The sequence below is a fragment of the Leptonotus elevatus genome, chromosome 2 (genome assembly GCF_054856555.1).
Source record: "Leptonotus elevatus isolate MCC_2025b chromosome 2, RoL_Lele_1.0, whole genome shotgun sequence".
Taxonomy (NCBI): Eukaryota; Metazoa; Chordata; class Actinopteri; order Syngnathiformes; family Syngnathidae; genus Leptonotus; species Leptonotus elevatus.
Genome location: NC_141240.1, coordinates 34,551,597 through 34,577,778, shown reverse-complemented (window position 1 = coordinate 34,577,778; position 26,182 = coordinate 34,551,597). Strand labels below are relative to the sequence as shown.

General features: G+C 38.0%; 1 protein-coding gene across 1 annotated transcript in view; it reads left to right on the top strand.

Annotated features, from left to right (window-relative positions):
* Positions 1-26,182, top strand: part of pcbp4 (poly(rC) binding protein 4) — a 63,640-nt gene that overhangs the window by 20,995 nt on the left and 16,463 nt on the right. Inside the window, exons 2-8 of the mRNA XM_086069137.1 lie at positions 3,984-4,206; positions 5,625-5,648; positions 8,286-8,318; positions 11,732-11,848; positions 18,869-19,000; positions 21,066-21,194; positions 24,005-24,079. Of these exons, the coding sequence (XP_085925263.1) occupies positions 4,099-4,206; positions 5,625-5,648; positions 8,286-8,318; positions 11,732-11,848; positions 18,869-19,000; positions 21,066-21,194; positions 24,005-24,079 (618 nt within the window). The 5' untranslated portion in view covers positions 3,984-4,098. The remainder of the gene's footprint in view (positions 1-3,983; positions 4,207-5,624; positions 5,649-8,285; positions 8,319-11,731; positions 11,849-18,868; positions 19,001-21,065; positions 21,195-24,004; positions 24,080-26,182) is intronic.

Here is a 26,182-nt window from a genome sequence, read left to right as displayed (position 1 = left end):
TGGTGAAGCTGCATTTAGCTGTTATGCTGCACACAAATAGAATAAGCTGCAAACAGAAGTAAAGTCAGCCCTGAGTGTGAATGCTTTTAAAATCCAGGTTAAAAACTTTGCTTTTTTTCTAAGACGTTTGATTAAGGTCTTCTAAACATTTTTTAATCATGTTTTTTTCCCCCCCTTTTAATTATGTCATATACCTTTACTCTTAAGTGTTTTTAAAGTATTTTCCGTTAACTTGTTTGTTGATGCTTGTCGGTAGGGGTGGGAATCTTTGAATGTCTCACGATTCGATTCCGATTTTTGGGTCTGCAATTCGATTTTTGATTCAAAATGATTTGATTGACAATGATTTTCGCTTCAATCTATAGATGAGCAATGAATTGTAATGATCTACTCCAGTCTGACTCGCTAATGCTAATTAGCGCGCTACGCGCGGCACTTTTATCACTCAAAAGAACGGCTCCACGCTACAAAAAAACAACTTTTATTGGAATAACTTGATCGGGACTTTTTCCTTCTACTCTCTAATGTGACTACAATTTAACAGTGTATCAGACCACACTGTCCCAAAGTGGCCAAATCGAGTACAACATGAACAGCGCTCCCAATAAAGGCACACACAAACAAAGGCAAGACAGTATAAAATAATTAAAATAAAATTGATTTTGGGACATTTAAAATTGATTCTGAATCGTACTAAATGAGAATCGCGATTCTTATGAGAATCGATTTTTTGGGCACACCCCTACTAGTCGGTGTCTTTGCTTTTGTAAAACACATCGAGTTGCCTTGTGCATGAATTGTGTTACAAAAATAAAACAGCCTTGCCTTGCCTTTTCTAACTGAGAACAAAGAAGCTGTGTGTTCATCCTGGAATGCTGCTGCCGCTGCTTGAAATTCTGCAAATGACGAGTTCAGATGCTCGCCGCCCTCGCCCGGACACACAACACATGCCTTGTTGTCAACCCACACAACTGCACATACTAATTAGTGCGGCCATGAATCTATAAATCACTTATGTATCAGCCGTGCCCTTTTTGTGCCGAAGCCTAATGAAGTTAACCCACGTATCGACCCACACTCGAGAACGCGCGTTGAACACACATGGCCCCGAGTTAATTTCACGATCACTCGGCTTCATATCTGCAGCTGACAGCCGGCAAATATTCCCGTCAACCTCTTGACCCCAGCTTGAAATACATGCAAATTACACGGGGATGGACTTTTTGCCGAGCGTCCCGCTGGAAAAAGCTTGATTTGCCGCGATTTTAATCCGTCCAAACGACTCTTTGCTGCAGTTAGCGCTTACTGATAAATTGTCACGCCACGCTGTCCCGCGGAGGAATACACACATAGAGGCAGCGGAGCTTTATGACATCTTAAGAGGGATGTGAGCGTCCATCTGAGCGTGTCTCCGCCAGCTTCAAGTGCATAAATAAACCAACGGCGCAGTAATGGCCTTGTGCACTAAGCAAGAGCAATAAAGCGGCCTACAACACGTCTCCCGGGAGTTGAATCTCATCTAAAATAATACCCATTTATTAAACATGATCTCCTCACATAGCTCATCGCATCTACCGACGGCATGCAGATTTATGAAACGTGCACACGCGCGCACACACACACGAGTTCGTCCAGCCAAGTCAGCAGCCAAGCGGTTGACTGCGAAAACGCTTGGCGAACAAGTGACCTTGATTAGTCCAAGAGGAGAGCTCACTGTTACCGGGTGTCATTAAATTGCCAATAAAATCCACTGCCTCTCATTTTAGTGCCACTGAATGGATTGCCTTGAAATGGAGTACAGACATACTATATTCCCAAAGGAGAAAACATCCCGTGTCTGTGGCGCATGTCTGACTTTTCTTCCCTGAACTCGCAGTGGCCGTGAGTAGAATATCGCTGAAAACAATTGGCCCGATTGGCCGACAGTTATTATAATCAAGTCTGTGTTGTACACGTTCTGTAGGTTCTTTTTTTTTGTTGTCAAACGTTTTCTTAAAAGAAGTTTTCAATTTGTGCTGACCAGATACTAGGCAGAGACCGATTATCGGCCAGGTGGATAATCGGCGCAGATATCCAGCATTTTGACTCGTATCGACATCTGCCTTTTTAATTAAAAATCTCATGGCTGATAATAGAACAATTTAAAACTGTGTACATAAATAAATAAGGGAAGTATTTACTGTATTTAAATTTTCATTTAACTTTATAACAGATGCTGCTGATCCTAAGGGCACTTTTCTTCTTTCTTTCTTTTTTTTTTACATTTCAGATATTTTGAAAGTTTGGAAAACTTTACATGTAACCTTTTAAGACATGCTTGAAGAACCTGAGCTAACTTTTTGTTGGTATTTGTGAAAAAAAAATCAGCCAAGAACCTCCTAACCAGCGCAAATAAAATAAAATAATAAAAACGAGTGCTGTGCCATCATTGTCTGATTTATTATTAAACTTTGGAACTTTATTTGTATTTATGTGGTCTCAGTGGTTTAGTTATATCTGTTTATTTGGAAATAAACAGATATAACAAAAAAAAGAATACATAAATCATTTAATTATAAATAAAGATTTGTGCACCCACAGATTATTAGCAACATAAATTGTCATCTTTTGGGATCATAGTAAAGCTCTGTTCTCAATAAGAAATAATTAACTGAATTTTAAATAAAGTTTTCAAGTGATTGACAGGTGATTCCAGGCGGCATATGGCAAGTTGGGTCAAACCACTCTGGTGTGGGGGAAATTCTGGGTTTTTATGACACTGAAATTCAATTAAAAAAAATAATAATAATAATAATAATATATATATATATATATATATATATATATATATATATATATATATATATATATATATATATATATATATATATATATTATTATTATTATATTTTTTTTTTTGTGTGTGAAATATTTACATATACCTTTTAAATATATTTTAAAATCTCATGTACCCTCTGCGGTACATTCAATTTTGTTGTTGTTGTGTTAAATGAAATAGAGGGATTGGCTTGGAGGCACGCTCTTGCCCAAGTGGCAAACATTAGTGTGTTACATTTTTTAAAATGAAGAAAATAATGAAAAGCCAAGTACATATAATGTACATTTAATTTCCTTGAAATTCTTCAGAAAAGAGTTGGATTAGTGCTTCAATCATTTATCAGAAACCTTTGTGAAACCAAGAGCTCCTTTGTGGATTTTGACGAACGCAAACGGCTGCCATTTTGATGCATATCTCTGAAATAAACTCAATCTCAAATTACATGACATTTGTATCATTTCTATTTTCTGATCTAGCATTTTTTATGCCACCTTGTTTTTTTTTAATATGTTTAATATCTCCTATGCCGAAACAAACAGGCTTAGTCTTAATAAAGTCCAAAAGTTATCATTTCAAATGCGAAGCCTTAATAGTAAAGACAAGAGATATTTCTAAAACTTTATTTGTATTTACATTTTTAAATTCTACCACATTCCTTGGAAATCACAATTGTGCCATCACTGATTAGCTATTTTTTTTAAAACAGGCCTGTGGGCCACTCATGTGGTCCTCTCCTTGGGGGGTGATCAGTTCATGGTGGTCATGTGATTGCAATGAACAGGCTACATTTCATGGAGACAAACACTGATAGTGTGTGTATGTCGCCAGAGTCTACCGCTGGTTTCGGAGCCGCAAACAGCACATGCAACATTCCTGACACTGACAATCCTCCTCTCAATATCCTGTACGCACCGGGGTCTTCATTATGAATCAACATCAGTATCAGTCAAACATGGAACGAAACAGGAAACAGGAAAGAAGAAATCTGATTTAGTTAAAAAAAACAAAAAACAGGCACCCTGATTTGAAAATATAAAAGTAATTGAAGGCAAAATGCCGTAAGACAGAACAAAATCACCGAATTATCCCCGGCCTAACAAAAAATAAATAATAAAATAATAATAATCTAAATTCTGATTGGATGTTTGAATTAATTTTCTTTCAGAGCAGGACTGAAGGACCGCGAAGAGCCAGAAAACCCAGCCAGAAAACCAGCCAGTCAGCCAGCCAGCGAGCGCCGGCCTTGGTTCGAGTGCGTGCCCAGCGGATGAGCCTTGTTCATGCGTCTCCCTGCGTGCCACTCCCACATCACTATGAACTGTGAGCAGGACTTTGGAGACGGGGGCTTGGGAGTGACCCTCACATTACGACTGCTCATGCACGGAAAGGTAAGAAAGGCCGGCCGGCTCGTGCCACATGCTGCACAATTTGCATCGGCCTCATGAAATATATACACAGCTGCATCAAGGAAATGATGTGGAATCAAACTGCTGTACTTGAGTTTTAACGGCGGGGGGTTTGGCCACCCGGCACTTTGGTCACGAGGACGATAAAAATCATGCCTCATTTATAATCAAACATCACAGACAGGGTTACAATCTGCACTCTTAAAGCTGCTAAGGCAAAAATAACCCTACTGTCTGGGTTATTTTGTACAAAATAACCATTTCTGTACAAAACAAACAAATTGATTCGATTTTACATTAGATCAAATTATTTTAATTCCACCCAACTTTCTGGGTTATTTTGTTGGGTCATCTTGAATTAAGTTGACCCAACTTTCTGGGTTATTTTTGTACCCAGAGAGTTGGGTCAAATTGAATTAATTTCAACTTTCTCGGTTACTTTGTACAAAACAACCTTTTTTTTTGTACAAAATAACCCAGAATGTTGGGTCAAATTTATATAATTGCACCCAACTTTCTGGGTTATTTGTACACATTTTTTTGTACACAATAACTCAAAAAGTTGGGTCAAATTGATTTATTTTCACCCAACTTTCTGGGTCATTTTGTACAAAATATCCATCTTAAAACAACCCAGCTATTTGTAGAAAATGACACAGAGAGTTGGGTCAAATTTACCAAATTTTTGACCAAATTGGGTTACCTGTATTTTTTATTCAGCAATTTTAAGAGTGTAATTTCATTTAGTTTTTTTTATTGTGGGAATGCATTAGAAATTGCACTTAGTCTAGTTCTAGTTAGTTTTTTTGTTTGTTTTTTATCCTGTTTTAGTTTTTTGTTTTTCCAAATAATGCTTTGTGTTGTTTAGTTATTATAGCCATTTATCCATCCATTTTCTAAACCGTTTATTCCTCACAGGGTATTGGTATTCTTAAATTAATACATTTCAAATCACGTAGGAACATGCTTAATTAAAAAGTACAATTTGTTTCAGTTTTCTAAACATACAATGCAGTTTTTTTTTGTGAAATTTTTTTATTTTTATTTTTCAATTTCATTTATAATTTTCGTTTCTTTTCATGAACTTTAATAATCTTGCTTACAATGTGGAGCCTTACAAGCTACGCAGAACCGAACGCTATTCACATTCTTTCCATTTTGCGTGATGCCTTGTTGCTAGGCAGAGTTCATCTGACTCCCTCATAACCGATTCATAGGCCAATTAAATATAGATGCCACGCCCACTCGGCTGTTTGAACATGAGTGCTTGCTTACTCACATACATTTTGCAAGTGAATTACTGATCAGTAGTGAATATCAAATGCATGCAAGCTGCCATAGACGACGGTTGTTTTTACTTTGTTTGATGTTCTCAATTTGTATTTTTGTTTGTATTATAGGAGGTTGGCAGCATCATAGGAAAGGTAAGCTTGTTTTTTGGGATGATTTCAGTTATTTTCAATTTGGAGTGAGACTTTGATTTGGGTTTTTACCTTCAGTCATATCCCATATTGCTACCTTTTATAACTCTTTCTAGAACTGTACCGCTCTCCCCTCTTGCCTACTTTTATTGGAAGTCAGCAGAAAGCCTGCTGGTTGGACTACCCTCAGCCTAAATGTAATTGCCTCAAACCAAAGCCGCACCCACCCCCATTACCCCTAATGCAACACAGCAATCCATCAAAAGAGAGAGAGAGAGGGAAAAAAAAACATTAGCGTATTGACTACAAGCCTTCTGTTGAAAGTGAACTCCACGGATGCTTTTCTGTTGGCCCCTGGTGGGCACTCGTGGTGTCAGTTCGCTGGGGCCCAGCTGCCTTGTAATAAAACACCTGCATCAATACAAGAAGGTGGAGGGACAAAAAATAGATTTGCACCGACACAAAGTGCGCCAAAAAGAAAGAGGCCGCCCCCGCCTGCAACCAATGCCGCATTATGCTACAAGTTCGCTTCACAATTAAAAGTTGTCAATCAACATTTTTGTACATTTACAGACATGTTATGGACCAAACCAAAGTGAATCAACGGACGGAAATGAAAAAAAGTAGTAATTGACAGATTAATTGATCATTATAATAATTATTAGGTGCAGCTCTAAATGGAATGTACACAATTAAAACAGTTTGCGCATCATGATTTAATGCTGCAATCAAGGTAATTGTGCCGCTCCTTCTGATGTACCCACTTTGGCCAGCAGGAGGCAGTATAATCCTGTACAGTCATGCAGACACAAAGAAGACTTCTACCTCTACTGTAAGGGCGCCACTAAGATGCTGTGATAAACATTTAGTCTGGTCAACAGCAAAGTTCAACAAACAAGCTATTTTATTTTAACACATCAGATTGATGAGGTCATTTTCGTTTTTAAATTTGATTTATAAAAGCTGGCACAATATGGATTTTCCCATGAGTTCTAATTTATAGCTATGACGTTTGAGAAAATATCCCACCTGCTGCTGACCTTAACACTTAATTCCTAAATATTACTAAATAAATACAATCATTATTAAATATTGTTAAGTAATATTATTTTACATGCTAAATAAAATTTTAATATTGGTATTATATTATTAATGCTATTATGATACCCTGATGGGCTTGAGAAAAAAAAAGCAATGGTACGAAATCAGTGCAAAAATTAATGTTGAAAAGTTGACTTGAATCTGTGATTTAAAAATGTTGCCAAAATGTGTTGACCAATGTTATTTATTGACATTGTCTTGCTCCACTGTTTGTGTCCAAGTATCTGAAGCTTCTGAAACCAAGACTATCGATGCTAAGTGCTAACCATTAGCATGCCAATGACGTTTCACATAGTTTTTTTCGTATCACGCTAAGCGGACTTTCGCTAAAGCAAATACATGTTGTTGTTTAAAATAAAGTGTAATTCTCTTTATTTTATGCTGAGTTTGACTGCAAATTTCAAGTGGGAGTGGCAATTAAACAGTTTGTAGCCTCCTTGTTGATGAATTGTTCACTTTTTGCCAAAGTTCTCCTGAAGTATATCCAAATGTCTTTTTTGTTTGTTTACTTTTCAATCCTTTTTTAAACAAACACATTTTTAAAATTTCAAATAAACAGTGCAGAAAACGCACACAAACAAATGAATTAAGACTCAGTACCTGGTTTGGTCCGTAACATGTTAGAAAAACGGGCAATAATGCTGACAATTTTTCCCTTAAGTAAAAATAAATGAGTGCAAATGTTTTGTTTTGATTAAACACAAAGATAATAAAATTGCTTCCATCTAGGAATACAAGAAAGCGTATAATATTTACGCTTGAGAGGCAGAAATATCGAGGATTTGAACAATTTCTAATTAAATTGGTCTGAAACAATTAATTGATTATCAGAAATGATGATCAATTCATATAATAATTGTTTAATTGAATAGTTGCTGTACCCTATCGAATCGAATTGGAATCCCATTCAATGGAACCTAATAAAAATTTTCCACTGCAAAATACCTTTTTCCAATCGTGTACCAAACCATCTTTGATCAACGAGGAAGAGTTTTTGCTACTCAGTGGACCGGCTCGCCACGAGACAAGCCCCCCCCCCCCCCCCCCCCTATCTTATCTTATCCAGGATGGCGTAATCACTAAGGACCACAAATCAGATGTTATCCCGCAAATGGGAGATGATCGTTTTGAAGCTGTATACTGGTCAGGGGGGTGGAGGAAAGTAGAAAACTGAAGAGTGACTCTAGTGAGAAGAAAATGGAGGCGGCCTTGATTCGATCTGATGAAAAGCAGAGGAGGGTGACACAAATGTCAACTTGTTCAATCTTTGTGTCCCTGTTTGGTATACAGTAGCTCGACGACAGCAGTCACACAAGCTCCTCTCACACAAACGTGTCTGATGCCGTTTTTATGTGACACACTATTACATCAGAACAGCGCAATACAAAATTCTGCTGAATTCCAATCAGGCTTGATGTTAATTGCTTCTGAATAGTCAGGCACATCTCAAAGTTAAGGAGACTCTGAAGATTTTTTATTTTTTTTTTAACACATATGAATCTGCTTTAATGCTGCCCTTCATTTATTTTGTTTTTCCAGAAAGGCGAGACTGTGAAACGAATACGTGAGGAGGTACGATATGCACCACTTACAGCTGCAATCACCGCATTTCATCACCGGCCCAATGTCGGAATATTAACTCGAAATGTCACCACTTTTGCTATCTGCTGTCTCGTTTCTCATGATGATGTCACGATGTGTGTAACAAAACAAATGAAATAGAAACTTACTCTCAATTCCACCAGGCATGAAGATGGTTTGAGTTTGGATTACGGAAAATGTATGTTTCACAAACAAAAATTGAGGGTGGCTGAAGAGAGAACATGATTGAAGAATTGTCACCTTTTCTGTGTTCATCAGTGCGTGAGAAAGATGTTCAGATCTGTCACTCACAGATGACGTTGAATATAAAACGGACACATAACACGAGTGGTCATGTTGAAATGTTGCGATCATCAGAAAAAGCGTAGCGAAGAGTCAAAACGTCACACAAAAACGTCCTAAATTGAAAGAGATGCGCAAAAAGAACTCAGTAAGACTTTTATGATTATTATGTCACTTTTGGACATGTACTGTAGTTAAAATTCATATGTAGCTTGTTGTTGTTGAATATTTAAAGCAGGAAGGAATTGGCTGGTACACATCACATTCACAAATTTGCACTGATAATTTAAAAAAAGAAAATAAACCTTCTAACCAGTACTTAGACTACAATTTGTGAAAATTCCAGCTCCCCCCAAAAAAAAATATTTTGAGGTTAAATTTATGTCGACTCCCCATTTGTATTTTTAGAATAAATAAATACTTTGTAGATATAAGTAAACAGCAGTCAAGAAGATATAAACACGTTTTAAATATTATTGAAAGCTCTGAGGTCAGGTTCAGTAATCGTCATCCTTTCAAAAGAGGCACAACGTGGTACTACACTAAGGCGCGCACTCATCATTAAATTTCGATAGCTATGCTAATAGCTATACTAATGCTAATAGCGTTCATGGGCAATTCCGACCGAAGATTTCGTTGTCTCTCAGTTTGTAAGCTCCTTGGTTAGGAAATGGCCTATTAATTGGCAAATGGACATACATTCACAAATACTAAACAGAATTCTCAGTATTTATGTGATTTTCAATGAAAATGTTTTTGTTTGTCTCTTATCCAGCTGCTCACTTAGCAGCTCCGCTATTTCATTGGTTTCGTGTTTTAACAACACCAGTTTTCCACTTGAATCTCTTTGCACAAACTCCCAAAGGCGCAGCTTATCGAATGTGTTGTTCCGACTTGTATTACAACGTAATTAGTCCGACGCTGCAGAGGTACATTTGATTTCCTCTCCAGTTGCAACGGTTTTAAGTTTGGGTTTACAAGGCGGATGAATAAATGGGAGAACCGTGAGGTCAGGCGGAAAAGCAGCCCCGTGGTCGTCATCCAACCACGCCATCATCCAGCCAGTCAGCCACTTCGGGCTTGTGTTGCTAACTGTATGAGTATCATGCCGTCATCCTCCTCTTCCCTGCCCCCCCAGTGGGGTCGCACAGTCACAGTGGGAGCATGACTCACTGGAGTGACTGGAGAAATTGGCCCAGAGGACAGAGCGGCATGCTGTCACTGCTCATGTGACTGAAACCTTGAAATCAAGGACGCTGAATGGGAGCAGATGAAGGCAGACGATTTATAACGCACTAACCGTTCCCAGAGCGGAGACTACATTAGATAGTCTGGCTTTCAGTCTTCTCTTTCGTCTTTGATCAATCGTTACGCTTCATTTGGATGCTAAGTAAGTTAGCATAGCTATTGTATAGGCCTAAAATTCATATCAAATTGAATCCTTTTATGGTAATGGTATAGTGTACACTGTATGGAATATGTTGTATTTCCTTAGCAAAGCTAAATTGATTTAAAAACAAAAACATGGCTAATGCGCTGGTTACTTTTCGTCGACAAGGGGTAATAAACACCCGGTGGTTATTTCCTTAAACTAATCCTAAATGATATCTTGGTTGACAGTTCAACAGCGCTAAACATCTCAATGTACTAACCATTATCCAACATTTTTTGCTCGGTCATGGCAGCTATTGGAAGCTAGCTGTTGTAGTTTACCTGGCGCCGGTCCCGTATTGGAAACATGCTGCCAGGAAAGTTCAGCTTGTGTTTGCTCTGAACACCCACAACCGCAGCAGTAGGATTACATTTCCCATGATTCTCAGGCGCAGGAAGTAGTGTTAGTTCCGGTATATCTAAAAAATGCATATGCGAAATGAGAATGCAAATGTGAATTTGCAAGTAAATAGGAAGGAATCTAACAGTTACATTTCCTTTGAATGGGTTTATCATATGAATCGCTATGATATGTGATTCATGTACATTTAAAAAAAATAAAAATAAAACAAGACTCTGGAATGGGACCTGCTTAACTCATTCACTGCCATAAATTCATTAAAAAAAAAGATTATTAAAAATGTTGGGGCGACAGGCAATTAAAATTGTATATCTGTTCTAAATGTACAAAATCTTTTCTAGGTTTTCATACTCTTGTTAACAAAAATGGGAAAAAATGTTAAATAGAAATAGTTAAAATAAATTATTGACGTTTATAGCCGTCAATGGCAGTGAATTAATTTTAGAAAAGAAAAGATTATTAAAAATTAGGGGGGACAGGTCATTAAAATTTTAATCGTAATTAATCGCATGACTTCACTACTTAACTCACAATTAATCACAAATTTTATATCTGTTCTTAATGTACAACAAAAAAATTCTAGGTTTTCTTACTCTGGTTAACAAAAGTGGAAAAAAAATGTAAACTAATAGTAATAGTTCAAATGATTTTTTTATGTTTATAGCCGTCAATGGCAGTGAATGAGTTAATAACGGGACAAAACAATAGGTTTGGCCAAATCCGCCGGGATGCGGGACCCAAGGTTGCAAAACGGGACTGTCCGGGTGAAACTGGAACATCGGTCACACTATTTTAATATACCCAGTAATTCGCTTTTCCTAATTGAGTACTTTCCCACTGTAGCGCCAGACTTGTTTTAAAAGTGTACCATACCACATTTCTCATTAGTTTAGCATGGCTCCTCCATCTTTTCCTGTTACGCCTTCTTCCTCAGTGTGAGGCATGCTGCTACGCCTCATCCTTCTTTAGTAAAAACTATCATCAGAAGTGTAGCTTATTTGCTATAGAGGCGAGGATTAGTGACTTAGAAGAGCTGTGTCAGAACAGTGAATAGCCGCGGTAGGCAAGCTAGCCAGCCGCAGCTCATATGCCTGTTGTCGCAGTAGTTCCCCAGTAGCTGATGCATAACTGTTCGACATGGACGCCCTGTTTTAACCAGCTCGAACCCAGTTGAAAATGGTGCGGGCAGCTCTGGGGTCAGGTGTGTTTGAAGCCATTTTCACACAATGATGTCATCCTTCCGTGGTCCATTCTCCCACTGCCAAAGTGAACTTACGAGTGTCCTAACTGTTGACTTCTGTCCCTACAGAGCAGTGCTCGGGTCAACATCTCAGAAGGTTCCTGTCCGGAGCGGATCATCACCATCACTGGATCCACAGAAAGTGTCTTCAGAGCTTTCACCATGATCACGTACAAACTAGAAGAGGTAGCGCTAACTTCTGTCGAAATATATAACGAGTGTCCTCAGCTGCTTATTCTATGGACATGTATTGAGACACGCGTCTTAATGGATTTATTAGTCAATGAGGATTAGGATATATCTCATTAGTTCTCTTTGCATCTTCTTTTTCATGTTAACAAGACAAGTTAGTGGGCGCTAGGGGTTGAACAAACAAGTGGACTCTTTGACTTTACCACTCTGCAATGACGGCTATTACTTGAGGTCGATTAGTCGCGGGTTTTGGCAACAATACGCCTCACTGAAATCATCAGGTAGTGGGTTCGCGCAGGACACTAGCAGCGGTGCCTCAAGCGTGAGTAAATAATTGAGCAAAAATCAGACCGGGAGCACAATCACTCGGAAAATATAAAATTCTATCCTCAAATGAAACAAAAACACAAGCGAAAAACAAACAAACAAAAACTGTAGCGGAAAATGAGGACAAGCAATCAATCATAATGCTTTTTATTGTAAAGATGAAAGGCTAATGTTGCCAGAGAAAACATCCAACTACCGGTAGTCTGCCTTCCTCCAGCAGACACGGCTAAATCATCTGAATTGTATTTATTTATCTGTGTACATATTATATATAATAACATTCAAGCACTCCTTTTCCTCACAATATATGCGTGAAATCGGTCAAATTTTGCAGATTTTTCTCTATTGTGAAGGTAAACAAATACTCATGGACAACGTATTGTAAAGCAGTCAAATGTTCTGCCTGTACTTAATATCTTTATTGATGTGTTTAAAAAAAAAAAGGCCTTATTTATTAGTTTTGTTTTGTTTTCACTAATCGGCCGACTAATCTGTTATCGGAATTTTTTTCTGCCAAATATTGGAATCAGCTGAAAAAAATTCATGCCAGTCGAGCTGTAGTTATTATGTTATAATTAGCAAATAAAGGTATTCATTAATGTGAGGACACTAATCATGTTTATGATTTCTCTGAAAGACACAAATATCATCACTAACATAACATCTTGTTGACGGTTTTCAAAGAGGTAGAAGATGTTATACGCAGCTTCTACGCCATATCATATCTTTCTATAGATGTACTGATGAGTTGTCTAAACAAAAAATACTGTAATATCCAAATATGAAAAGATGTATTTTGTGTTTTTTTATATTTCTCCTGGATGCAAACATGAGAAGTTATCAAGATATCGGGGAGAACAAATAAAATCATTTGCCTGTGATGGATGAGGGAGGAAATAAAATAGCTGAAAGCTATTTGTCCACATTATACAAAAATCATTTCCTAAGCCTCATCTCAGCTGTGTCTGTAATGTGCTCTCAGCCCTTTCGATTAGCCTCCCAACACAAGTAATAGAGAGCTAAATATTATTTCCACTAGACTTTGATGAGCTTCCAGGAAAGTGAAACACGCTCGTTGAAGGGATGTGAAGTAGCGAATCCAGATGTGATGCCGGTAAATTACGTTAGTCCCATAAATGATCATTTGGCGGTACATAAGAGTTTCCTAGTACTAAGTTGATAAATTGGTGTTTCAGTTGCACTCAATATTAATCAGCTCCAATATAAACAATAAAAAAAAGCATCATATGATCAATGACCACTTTTCACTTGTGATTTTAGTTTCGTAATTTTATTTTGATCTTGTTTAGGCGGTTCATGACAAAATACTTCAGGATACCAGGATACTAAACAATAATAATAATGGATACTTTGCAGGTATATTTTTTATTTATCTTTAATTTATTCAGGCAAGGAAATTGAGGGCAGATTCTCTTTTTCCATTTAGTCATATTTAAACATGTTATAGATTGAATCACACAAATAATTCAGCTGCTTATTGGAACTTATTTTTACTTAACTTAATTTAAGAGTTTTTGCAAATCTTCAGAAGAATACAATTAGATAAACATAACAGAAATTGATAGCATCCAGTTGGAAATCTGAAAGTAGCTGGGGTAGTCTCAAATGCCATAAAGAGACATATTTTCAACTGGTGTTGAATCAATTTGAGCGCACATCCACTGATATACAGTATATTGATTATAATAAGGATAGCATCTTTGAATTTTTTTTTGCATGCTCTACCTATATTTCTGTGGCTTCCTCCGACATTCCACAAACATCTCATGTTATATTCTTCAAAGATTTTAAATTGGCCTTAGGTGTGTAAGCGCGATAGAAAATAAATGGATGTATAGTAAGTAACATAATGTCACAATGCAATACAATAGTGTTTCCAAAATTTACCATGTCAACATTATTTTCCACAGAAACCTCACTATGTATATATATATATATGTATATATATATATATATATATATATATATATATATATATATATATGTATATATGTATATATATATATATATATATATGTATATATATGTATATATATATATATGTATATATATATATATATGTATATATATATGTATATATATATATATATATATATATATATATGTATATATATATATATATATATATATATATATATATGTATGTATATATATATATATGTATATATATATATATGTATATATATATATATATATATATGTATATATATATATATATATATATATGTATATATATATATATATATATATATGTATATATATATATGTATATATATATATATATATATATATATATATATATGTATATATATATATATATATATATATATATATGTATATATATATATATATATATATATATGTATATATATATATATATGTATATGTATATATATATATATATATTAGAGTTGTCAAACGATTAAAATTTTTAATCAGATTAATCACATCTTAGAATTTTGATTAATCACAATTAATCGCTTCATTTAAAAAAAAAGAGCCTTTTTTTTAATCAACATTTTTCCCCCACCAAATTTAAAGAGAACCAGTTGTGTGTTGATTATTTTAACATTTAATGTTATGACGTCTTCAACATTTTTTGATCCACTGCACACGCTCATCCTCCTCTTTTTCTAATCAGTTAATTACTTGCATAATTTAAAATGGAAAATAAATGACATATTTTGACATGAAAAAATATTCTAAATGTGATACGCAAACATTTATTAAATGCTTTACTTTAATGCATGTAATTATGTTTATTGCTAAAACACAACCTGTGCTACGTTAAACGTAGCCAATCCGACCATCCGCTGTCACGCTAAAGGATCATCTATGGTCAAAATTAATCGTGCGATTAATCTGCGTTAATTTATGATTAATGCGATCATTTTTTGTGATTATTTAATCAGTTAATGCATTAACTTTGACAGCACTACAAACAAACACACTCTAAAAAAAACACTTAAAGAAACCGAGACCAAGATCGTGGAGCAGTGCACTGATTTCATAAAGCGTTCAGACTTTGTTATCTACAGGTTTGGTTGCGATGAAATCAACAGCACCTCTGCTGGTTGTAGTCAAGTAGTGCATTTCATTGAGTCACAACTGCTTCAAGATGAATAAACAATTCCTTTTCACATGATTAATTCAAAAACAAGTAGTGTACAACACTTCATTGTTCTTGTTGTTTGCCAAGGAGTAATAGAATGGTAATCGTCTCCGTGGTGACCATGCACCTCCATCACTAATTAAAAAACGGTGTCACAGCGAACAATGATGAGGAACAGCAGTCAACTCATTAAAGATTTTTCTCTCCTCGCCTCTATTCAAAGTTGTGCGCAGGAAAACCACTTCAGTTTCCATGGCTACATATTGACGTGTCACCTTGCTCGACTTTAATCAAAATAAAAGAAAAGGGAATAACCCGCCTGCTGGTCACTGAGTGTTCAAATTGTTTGGGTCTCAGCAGCACGCTTTCATTAAGGAAACGAGCGCCTTCGCCTCTTCTGTGCGGCGCAAAAACACACCAGAGGGCCTGGAAGGTGCGCTCACGCAATCTCAAACTGCCCTTGCACGAATAACGACAGACCCGCGTGTGCATCACACAACATGCAACCCTGCAACAGTTGTTGAGAGGTGGCCAATTTACTCAAACTATACTTAAGTAGAAGCATACGCACTTGTGATAGAGAAAACTGGTAAAAGAAGAAGCACTCATTCTTGGCTTCAACTTGTGTTCTTTCTTTAAGGAAACCCTTTCAAGAGGGAATCTCTAACCATGACAACATGGGCTCTATTTTCGTGACAAAATAAATCCAGTGCTGCGCATGGCGTAACTCTGCGAGGATGCGGGTTAGACTCGATGTTGGTAATTTTGCAGACGAACAAAGGCCTGCGGATCCGCTGCTGTGGGAGTGGTCAATCATGGCAATCAAAGTGCGGTAGTCACAGATGCGGCTGTCTACAAATATAGAGCCCTAAATATTTCGGTTTTAACTTTCATTACTATTATTTTTGCTAGGAATAATCAATTAAAAACAAGAGATAATACATTTATGCATCAAGCAGAAATATTGCTCATTTCTGCCCAACAAAACAGTTTGAGGCAGCAGGTTCGCGGAACACAAGCGACACCTCACAGTTACGTCTTTTGTCTTTGGTTGTTTTCCCCCACGACGTGTGGTATCTGAAAAATCTAATTGGAGGGATAAGATGTTTTTTTTCTCCTTCATTTGACTAATGTGCTTCTGTCAGGTCAGGTGTATATTGGCAGTTTTGACACAAACAAAAAAGTGATTTGTTTTTCTTAAATAAACATTACAAGTTAAAAAAAGGTAAATAAGCTGAAATAATATAAAAGTAAAAAGTATAAAGTAAAAAAAAAAGAATGCTTATTTTCAATTATATACAATACCAATTTTTATTATGTCGTCAAAATGCATATTAGGATGAGTAGAATATACAGATATCTGTTTTGAAATAGAGTAAGTGATACTAAGAGACTGAAGGAAAGTACATGCGCCTGAAAAGCACAAGCAAAATATTTGTACTTGGTTACTTTCCACCACAGAATTGCAACTGTTGGAAAGTTGAAAGTTATTAATATATTCCCCATATTTTTAGATCAAATGAAAAAAAGTCTTGTGACTGTACAGACAAGCTGCTACTCACTTCTAACGAGAGGCGACATCAGAGAGGACAAAAATAGACGCAATGAAACGCATCATAAACTGCATTTGGAACTTTAAAGTTCAGTGATTGGGAAATGATTTGCAAGTTGCTTTTAGGAGACACAATCTCTCCAGGTTACACATCCACGACACAAAGTGGCTTCATTGCCAAACGGGCCTCGCACGTCTCGCGTTGTGTTGCGCAGAAGCTGAGCAAAAGTGAGACAGCGCAGCGTATTTACATTTCAAAGGTTCACACAGTTGCTCTTCTCATTAATTAAAAGCTCCGTCTCCTCCCACTCATGATGTTTGATGGCTTTGGTGCAGAGGAAAAAAAAACATTCATCAAAAAACTCAAAACGGTTCTGACCTCGAATATGCTTTAACTTCAAACTACAAATGTCAGACGAAGATTAAATCACAGTGTACCCTGATTGTGTGAATAATGATATTCCAAATGATATGCATATGCAGATAGGCGATATTTAGAAAAATGATCTTTTGGACACATTGAAAGTGGGAATTTGATTTAAAGTGGTTGCGGCCGTTTTGCTTCGCTCTTGTATAAATGGCAGTTGAGAGCTTGATTGCTCTCGACTCGACTGGCATCAAACTGAGTGTGACGTCACAAATGAAAGCATGCTCATTAACGCTGATTCTTCATTCAACCTTCCAAATGATCGTTTCAACCGGGATGATGATGAAGTGGAACAACTCCTTTTGAAGCAGATGTCGCTCTGGCGCGTGATAATGGCGCGACCTTTTGTCACTTTTTAGAGGTTCTGTAAGAAAGGTTCTGTTTAGTTTTGTATAAAGATCATTTGCAACAAATTTGTCTTTTAATGCCGAGTTAGCAATCAATCAAGTTAGCAAGCAAGACAAATGTCACAGTTGTATTTCTTTCTAATAGAAACAAGTACATTTAGAGGAGAGTTTTACATGTGCAAATGTTGTTTCATTATTTCCTTTTTTTGCCTCTCAGTCACTTCCAAAATAGATCCCAAAATAACATTCCCAATGCAGTGGTGCCTTGTTTTTCGAGATAGAGCGGATATTCGGATGATTTTTTTTTGCTTTGCCTTTTCAACACAAACTTGAGATATGATCACTCATGAACTCAATTCACTTCACAATAAGCAGCAGTTTGGTAAAAAGTGAACAATTCCTTAAAAAGGAGGCTTCACACTGTTTACTGCCAGTTGAAGATTATCATCAAACAGCAAACAAAGGATTACACCTCATCTGACTCTGTTTTCTGCTGTACAAGAGCCCATTTAGCGTAATGCTGACATATATGGAAAACACCACTGACATGCTAATGTTAGCATTGAAAGTTGGGGTTTTAGAAACCTCTAAGCGACGAATATTTGAACACAAATGGTGGACAAACACATTCAGATTATGTCAATACTCACAACCCTAAGATTACAGCATTTAACAGTCGTAGAAGATTCTTCTTCATTTCTGTCTGCCTGACTGTGACATACTGCACTGCCTCCCAGTGGCAGATGCAGGCACAGCATATTGAATTGAACTGCAGCGACATATCCTGACGCACTGTAATTCTGTTTAATTATGTTTTTACTCTTTTTGTTTAAAGAACAATATTGCAGAGTACTATTTTTCCTCATTAAAAAATATAAACATTTTCTGCTTCTGTATTTGCAATAGTTGCAATTAGTGGACACTGATCTCTGCTGCATTGTGAATATGTCTTTAAACGTCAACTGTGATGCATGACTGGTTACTTTAGCTTCTTGTTTTTTGTGACACATCCAATATGAAAACCTTGCCATACAAGCAAAGCCCAGCGTGACCAATAAAATGATGTGGATTCAAAAGCACGTATTAACCTTAAGTGGGTTCTCTCATCCCCCCCCCCCCCCCCCTTACACGTGCTTCCATGGACGCTTAGCTGCCTTTCATTTTTTCTTGCGCTTTGTTCTCTTCTCATCTCTTTATCCTGCTGACTGTTGCTATGCATCTCTGACAGGACCTGACAGCGCTGGTGGCCAACGGCACCATCAGCTCCAAGCCACCAGTCACCCTGCGGCTGGTCATCCCTGCCAGCCAGTGTGGCTCTCTTATCGGCAAAGGAGGGGCAAAGATAAAGGAGATCAGAGAGGTAACCATCCTCCCAGTCGATAGAATGATTGAGCCAAGGAATACAAATAGATATCTCCCTGTACAAGTCCCGAGTCTGCATTGAGGCAATATGTAGAACTCGGTCATGAAAATGTAGCAGAAAAATGACACTGGAGTTTCTACTCGCATTCTCACGGATACTCCATCATTCCAAAAACATGCTTCTTAAGTTAATTGAAGCCTCTAACTTGCTCATATAGGTGTGAATACGAGTGAAAATGATTGTTTATGTTCTCTGTAACTGGGGGCGGCGTGGCTCAGCGGTAGAGTGGTCGTCTCCCAACCCAGAGGTTGTGAATTCGATCCCATGCCATTGTGACGAAGTAACCTTGAGCAAGATACTAAATCCCCAGTTGCTCCTGATGCTGCGTCATCAGTAGGTGCATTCACCTACTTGGTAGTCAAATGCAAAGTGCCTTGTAAGGTGGAAAAGTACTATGAAGTACTAAGTACCAGTACCATTCAGGTTGTTCCCCCACTTCTGCCAATCTCAATGGTCTAGAGACTAGACCAATAGGTCAATAGTTTGCAGCGAAAAATAATGGCGACTCCAGTTTTCGAGACTAGCCAGGTTGCCAAGGAGTTGCGGTAACTTCAAACATGCTTCAGATTTTCAGAGACCTTTTGGAGACTTTTTCCAAGTCTACATCAGGTCTTGGACAAATTGTGGAGACACTCGAAACACTCAACAACAAAAAATCATAAAGGATGCCAGCAAATCAGGGGACCGTATTATACACGGGATTTTACGGCAGTTCTGTCTGTAACTGGAAAGACATCTCTGCTGCCATGTCTCCACTACGTCACTGCTACAGCTAACGCGATAACGCTTGGCGCACTAGACCACGTGACTGAACCCACGCTGGCTTGGTATAATAATCCGAGACAGCTTCACTTGGGTACAGGATCTCTGCCATGTCACGTCGCCCTGGTGAGAAGGCAAAATATTTTGGACTCCTGAGTCACAGGGACTAATCAGGTGTCGCAGCAATCACAACGTTCGTGGCAATCGCAGAGATATGTCCGACAGTGAGAGAGGCCTTTTAAAGTCAGTGGGGGAGGCTCCTTCTCACTCGTGACCCTAATGACGACAAGCAATATACTGTTGAAAAAATGAATGGATGGACCTAAAGCTATTTCTATACCTAAGCACTAATATAGTCATGATCCAAATATCCGCAGAAAGGCAATGCTCTCGAGTGGTTGCTCAGCAGGTATCCCCCGTGTTCAAATTAGCATGCTAACATTTCTTAATTAGCTGTTAAGTACAACTGAGGCTGATGGGAAGTTTTAGTTTTCAAGGTATGAAGCAAAGTGTTCCAGATAACATTTTGAACTCACGATGACACTGGAAGAGTCAAGTTTTTATCCTCAGTGGAATACGGAATGTTTCAAGGATTACCCATTCGACTGTGAAACAAGCGTTAGGGGACCAAGTCATGCGAGTTTATAAATAACGCAGCTAAGAGAACAAAATCAAAAAGCATGCAAGATTGTCGATAAAGTAAGCAAATATAATTATGATGGAAGAATTAGCCTTTGATCTCTTTGGCGAGTGCCTCATTAGCGCCTCTGATCATTATAACCACTAACGCAGGAATCTAATGAGACAATTCAGTAATAGGATAATAGAGATTCACTTTTCAATGAAGCACATTATGTGTCAGTTTACCATGTGTCAACATTTTAGGCCCATGTGAAGCTTTTGGATCGTACGAACACATCTATTGCCAAGGACGTTTAAAATCTTCTTGGCATTGCCTTACAAAATTTTCCGCAGTTCTCCGCAGTGCTTTTTTTTTTGTGCCTTTCAAATAACTCTGATAGTGACATCAGCTGCATGATCAATTTATAGTCTTTGCCTCAGCTGCAGAGTCATTAAGAGCATTGTGCTTCACTTCCCTAAACATACTGCAACACGGTCGGTCTCCTTTATCACCGACGTGGAAGGTCATCAGGCTAGCAGCATGGGGAAGCTGGGCTAGCGTAATAACAACTTGTCTTATCAGCCTAATCTTCCTTTGAAACTCTCCTATCGTTTGCAGAGCACCGGAGCTCAGATACAGGTGGCGGGGGATTTGCTGCCCAACTCCACTGAGCGAGGAGTCACGATATCTGGGAATCAGGACTCTGTAATCCAGTGCGTCAAACTCATCTGTGCGGTCATCCTGGAGGTAGGAAACATCACTTATGTCGTAGAGTACGTTTACATGCAGTCAAAAACCCTTTCAAAACACAAATATTGGCAATATTCCGGTTTTGAAAGGCCATATAAACACGCGCAAAAACCCGAATATGCTCACAACCCGAATAAGACGCCCTGGGTTGCCCCTTTCGTAACATGAATTGTTGTTCATATAAACGTTTTTGGAATATCTCAATTGAACGGCGCATTGGATTGCCTTGTGCGCATTCTCTATTCTTCTTCTCTTGCAAGGAATCTTGGTCTTCGTCATACAGGAACGATTTATATGACGGCGCCGTCCCACTTGTTAAACGAGCCTCACTTGATTACATAGATTTCTCTGTGGTGAAAATGCCACAGTGTGTATCTATACAAACATACAACTTCTAGCGTGCGACCCATCAGAAATACTCAAGCAGAGGTAAACAAACAACACGACGCAGCAAAGAACCGCACTTTTGGAGTGAGGAGGAAACCGACTACTTTATTTAGCGTGGTGAGTGGCATACATTAAATGTAATGTATTTTTTTATGTAGAAAGTTAAAAGCAGAAATGACATCTATTTGTGTAATGACGTTTCCGTCCATCATACTATCAAACAATTCGGTTTGAATCATTGGGCTTACGATTCGATTCGAAACGGCTCAGTCCAAGAGGGTACGACGCAATGACTATTTTGTCATTTTTCTTACGTTTGCATGAACTTGTCATCACACTAGGCCCATATGTGTCATTCCCTTCTAAGATATAGCTCTCCAATTAAAGACGATTCGATATGTATCTTGACAAATTTCAAAGTGGAATGATTCGATTTGGTTTAATTCGATGCACTCGCGTGTTTTAAATAAAATAATATTTCCGGTTTGAACCGTTTTTTGTTACACCCCTAGGCAGGACCATGCCACGACACATCACAACTCCCAGTGCAAAGGGTTCCCTCTGAGGAAACAGTGAAAGTAAAATAATAGTCATGTTAACATAAGCCTTAAAAAATTTATAAAACCTGTGGTATGACATCAGGGCTAGCAAGGCCTTCTCAGAAGCACTGACCTACTTTTACAATTTACATGAAATCGTATTAATTTAGATTCACATTCAGGGAATAAGTTGTTTGTTTTTAAATAGTTTTTATTTTTTTTCAGAAACCTCTAACACCAATCCTAATCTTCATCTCATCTCGAATAATAGATGTTTTTAACCCATTGAGGCCTAAAGTGCCTGGCAAAACATGCCTCTAAAACATATGGGTGACATTTGAGTCAGCCACGAAAACCTGAAGTTTTCCTGGAAATTCAACAATATTAAAAGTAATTGAAATCTCCTGAAGCAGTTAGAAACATCATTTTAAAAACGTTTTAGAGCTTACACCTGTGGCGTTCACACAAACCTAATCTTATTATTATAAACCTTCAATATATATATATATATTATTATTTTATTTTATTTTTTTAATTAACAAACAAATGTTGCATCTGCGGGTGTATAACTCAAAATATATTTACCTTCAACACTAGAGCGCAGTTGTAATAACCTCGGGGATCTGGGTAATTCTTCGTCGTCCATTCCGTTATAAAGCCGTTAAAATTGTCAACCTCCTCATTGTCTACAAACATATTTCTTAACAGTATGTTACTGTCGCTTCGTTACACTGATTCGAATTCCTCCCGCGTCGTCGTCAATCTCGTCATTTATTTAATAACTCCCGCGAATCTGCGTCAACCTTAAACGGCTCAAATAAAATTCCAGGACATGCTATAAAGCCCACGTCACCCTATTGGGCATATTATGATGTATTTCATTGGCTAAGAAACCAAGAATTGTTCAAAACATAACAAAAAGACATATCCGCTCTCCTCGGTTTAAAGGGAGAAGCGCGGGTTAAAGCCCACGAGCACGCTTGAAATTGTTCAAGTGTGCTGTGTCACACTACTATGAACCGTTATGGAAATGTGGCGCGAGTCACAAGGAGTCGAAAGGTTCTTTTTCTCATGTAAGAGCTGAGGATTGTGACAGTGCGGAAGACAGCAAAGGACGTGGCCCACAGCAAACTCTGGCCACCTTTTAGACGCCAGCTCAACAGCCCTCTTGAGGAAACGGGAGAGGAGATAAGAAAAAAAAAAACCTCGAGCACAGTTTCCCTCCTGTGCCTTCATGGAAGTGCACAAGTCCTTTTTGTTTTGGTGTGCTACAGCTGGACCTGACTGACTAATTGCTAGTTTGATCCAGTTTGCAGGGGTTTTCTTCAAAGCAAGCAACATTGGGATTCAGTACTAGCGGCTCCTTGCTTTGGGCTCTAAGATTTGAATTATGCAAAGTTATACAAAGAATTTGCTGCGACTGCTCTAGCAGAAAAGATGCTCTACATTTTTCAAAGGCCCCTCCCCCACCAAAACAGCACCATCAACTCTGCGGTTAACCTGATAAGATATCTACATTAAACCGTGTCGCGCACAATGTATAAACTGCCCTTTGAAGAGTTTTATCTGAAAACGTCTCCCTGCTTGATTTCTCCACAAAGGAGCCACTGCGGCGGCTGATGGGAGCGAGAGCTCCAAGCTATCACCCTCTGCAGAGCTCCGGTTATTCAACAAATTACCAATTTGAACAAAAGAAAAACAAGAAGTCGGGAAAAAGCTCATTAGCAGTTTAGAACATCATTAATTGTTATTGTGCTTTAATGTAGCGCAGCGTGCAACGTCGGCTCTCGGGGCCTCCGTGCTTGGCAGCTTGACTGTTGGCATGTAACTTCACCTTAACACTTTGTCCTCTTTTTTTTGGGGGGGGGGGGGACTCCTCAGTCTCCCCCGAAGGGCGCCACCATCCCGTATCGGCCAAGTCCTTCGCCAGCCGCCCTTCTCATCGCGGGCAACCAGGTGAGGAGGAACACTGACACTTGCAGTCACACTTGAGCTGATTTAGTCCAGCAGCCAACCCGAATGTTAATGAACACGATGATTGAGGACGTGAACATGATGTGATGCTCATTAGGGAAACTACCGAGAATCAGATGTGGTTATTCTTTTGGAATTCCGCCTGAATGCTGAAGCCCATAATGAATTGAGTAAAACATGTAGCATCCTTTAAATATGACAATACCTTACGTAGCAGATGCGTCATCGGCCTGTAAATACATGCCCACACCTCTGGCTAACACTTTGAACGAGAGCATTTATTCTGTATGAGTCGAATCAATTGAATGTAATTTATCTATATATGTGTGACCTCTTTAGTCAAAACTTTCAAAATGGACGCCCTGTATCCGTGCCGTGTTTTATCCATTTTTTTTATTTTTGTTCCTCAGGGCTCAGGCAACGACCAATCACAGCTCACCTGTTTTCTGAAGCTGAGCTGTGATTGGTTGTTACTTGAGACCTAAACAACATTGATGTCATCTTCAATCGACAGCAAGTGGCAAAATGGCTGCCTCCTCAGATGGACAAAAGCGTCTCGATTTTGCTTCATGAGTCATATTACACAAATGTAATATTAATCAGAATGTCCTTTTTAGACTAGTGAGGTCGCATATAACATATTATTGTAGGTAAGGTTGATTTCCACTTTAACTCATTCACTGCCATTGACGGTTATAGACGTCAAATATTCATTTGAACTATTTCTATTAGTTTAAAAAAAAATCCACTTTTGTTAACGAGTATGAAAACCTACATTTTTTATTGTACATTTTGAACAGATATAAAATTTGTGATTAATAGTGAGTTAACTCATAAGTCATGCAATTAATTATGATTTTAATTGCCCGACGTTCCTAATTTTTAATTGTAATTAATCGCATGACTTATGAGTCATTTTTTTCCTAGGTTTTCATACTCTTGTTAACAAAAGTGGGGAAAACATTATAATATATATATATAAAACATAATAGAAATAGTTCAAATTAATTTTTGGCGTCAATAGCCGTCAATGGCAATGAATGAGTTAAACTGAACTGGCATACAAGACGTTAAAAACTAATGATCCATGATCAAACTCACCATTGGGTCGTTCCATGACAAATCACAATCCAAATTTTAACCAAGCCGATTTTAGTTTTAATGAAACTTGCTGTACTTGTTGAGTACTCGGAGCTGGGGTTTGGGAGCTATGGCCTGCTGAATTTTTATATTTTGGCAACAACAACAACAAAAAGCGAGAAAAGAATAAGTTGATTGGATGATAATAAAAGGAAATCTTTTTAGCAGTCACACAAAGAAATCAAAATGGTTTGCCTTCCCACTTTTGTATGAATACTATTTCTGATACATGACTTATATTCAGATGTTTACAAATGTTGGTTCTTTAACTTTAGAAACAAATGTCTGAATTCACTTTACAGAGTCATTAAAATAATTATCCACTTAAGGCCGCTATCCGTTTTTATTGATTCCAGCATATGCAAGCACTAATGGTTTACAATTTTCAACCAATTTTGTAGTAGTTTCCTAGTCCCCCCCCCCCCCCCCCCATGATTCTTCAGTAAAATTACAACTAAATTCAAATTGCATGTTTGACTCCATGAGCTTGAGTACAAGGCTGAGAGCAAGGCGCACCTTGACGAGAATGCGGGATTTGCGTGTGTGTATGTGCGTGCGGATGCTGCTTTTGGGGAAGGCGCACACGTCCGCCCTCCCATCACTCATGGAGTGAGTCACAAGATTAGCAAGTGAGACTGGAGCCCTGCCGCCTCCTCGAGCCACGGCGGCCTGCAGATAAGTCGGCATAGCTGTCAGCAGTCCTGACACGGTTTCTTCGCTTTACGGAACGGTGTTATGTTTGCGATATCCCTCATAATAGGCTTTCAAATTAAACCCGGGAGGTCAGTGAGAGATGGCTTTAATAACGGTTGCGCAGTCATAATTGATGTTTGTATTACTTGTCAAGGGGAGAATGGAGAGGAGAGCGGAAGGCTCATTGCTTATAAGCCTGTTAGGTGTGTTAAAAAAAAAAAAAAGTCAGAAACACAGCTTCGGGAACACACC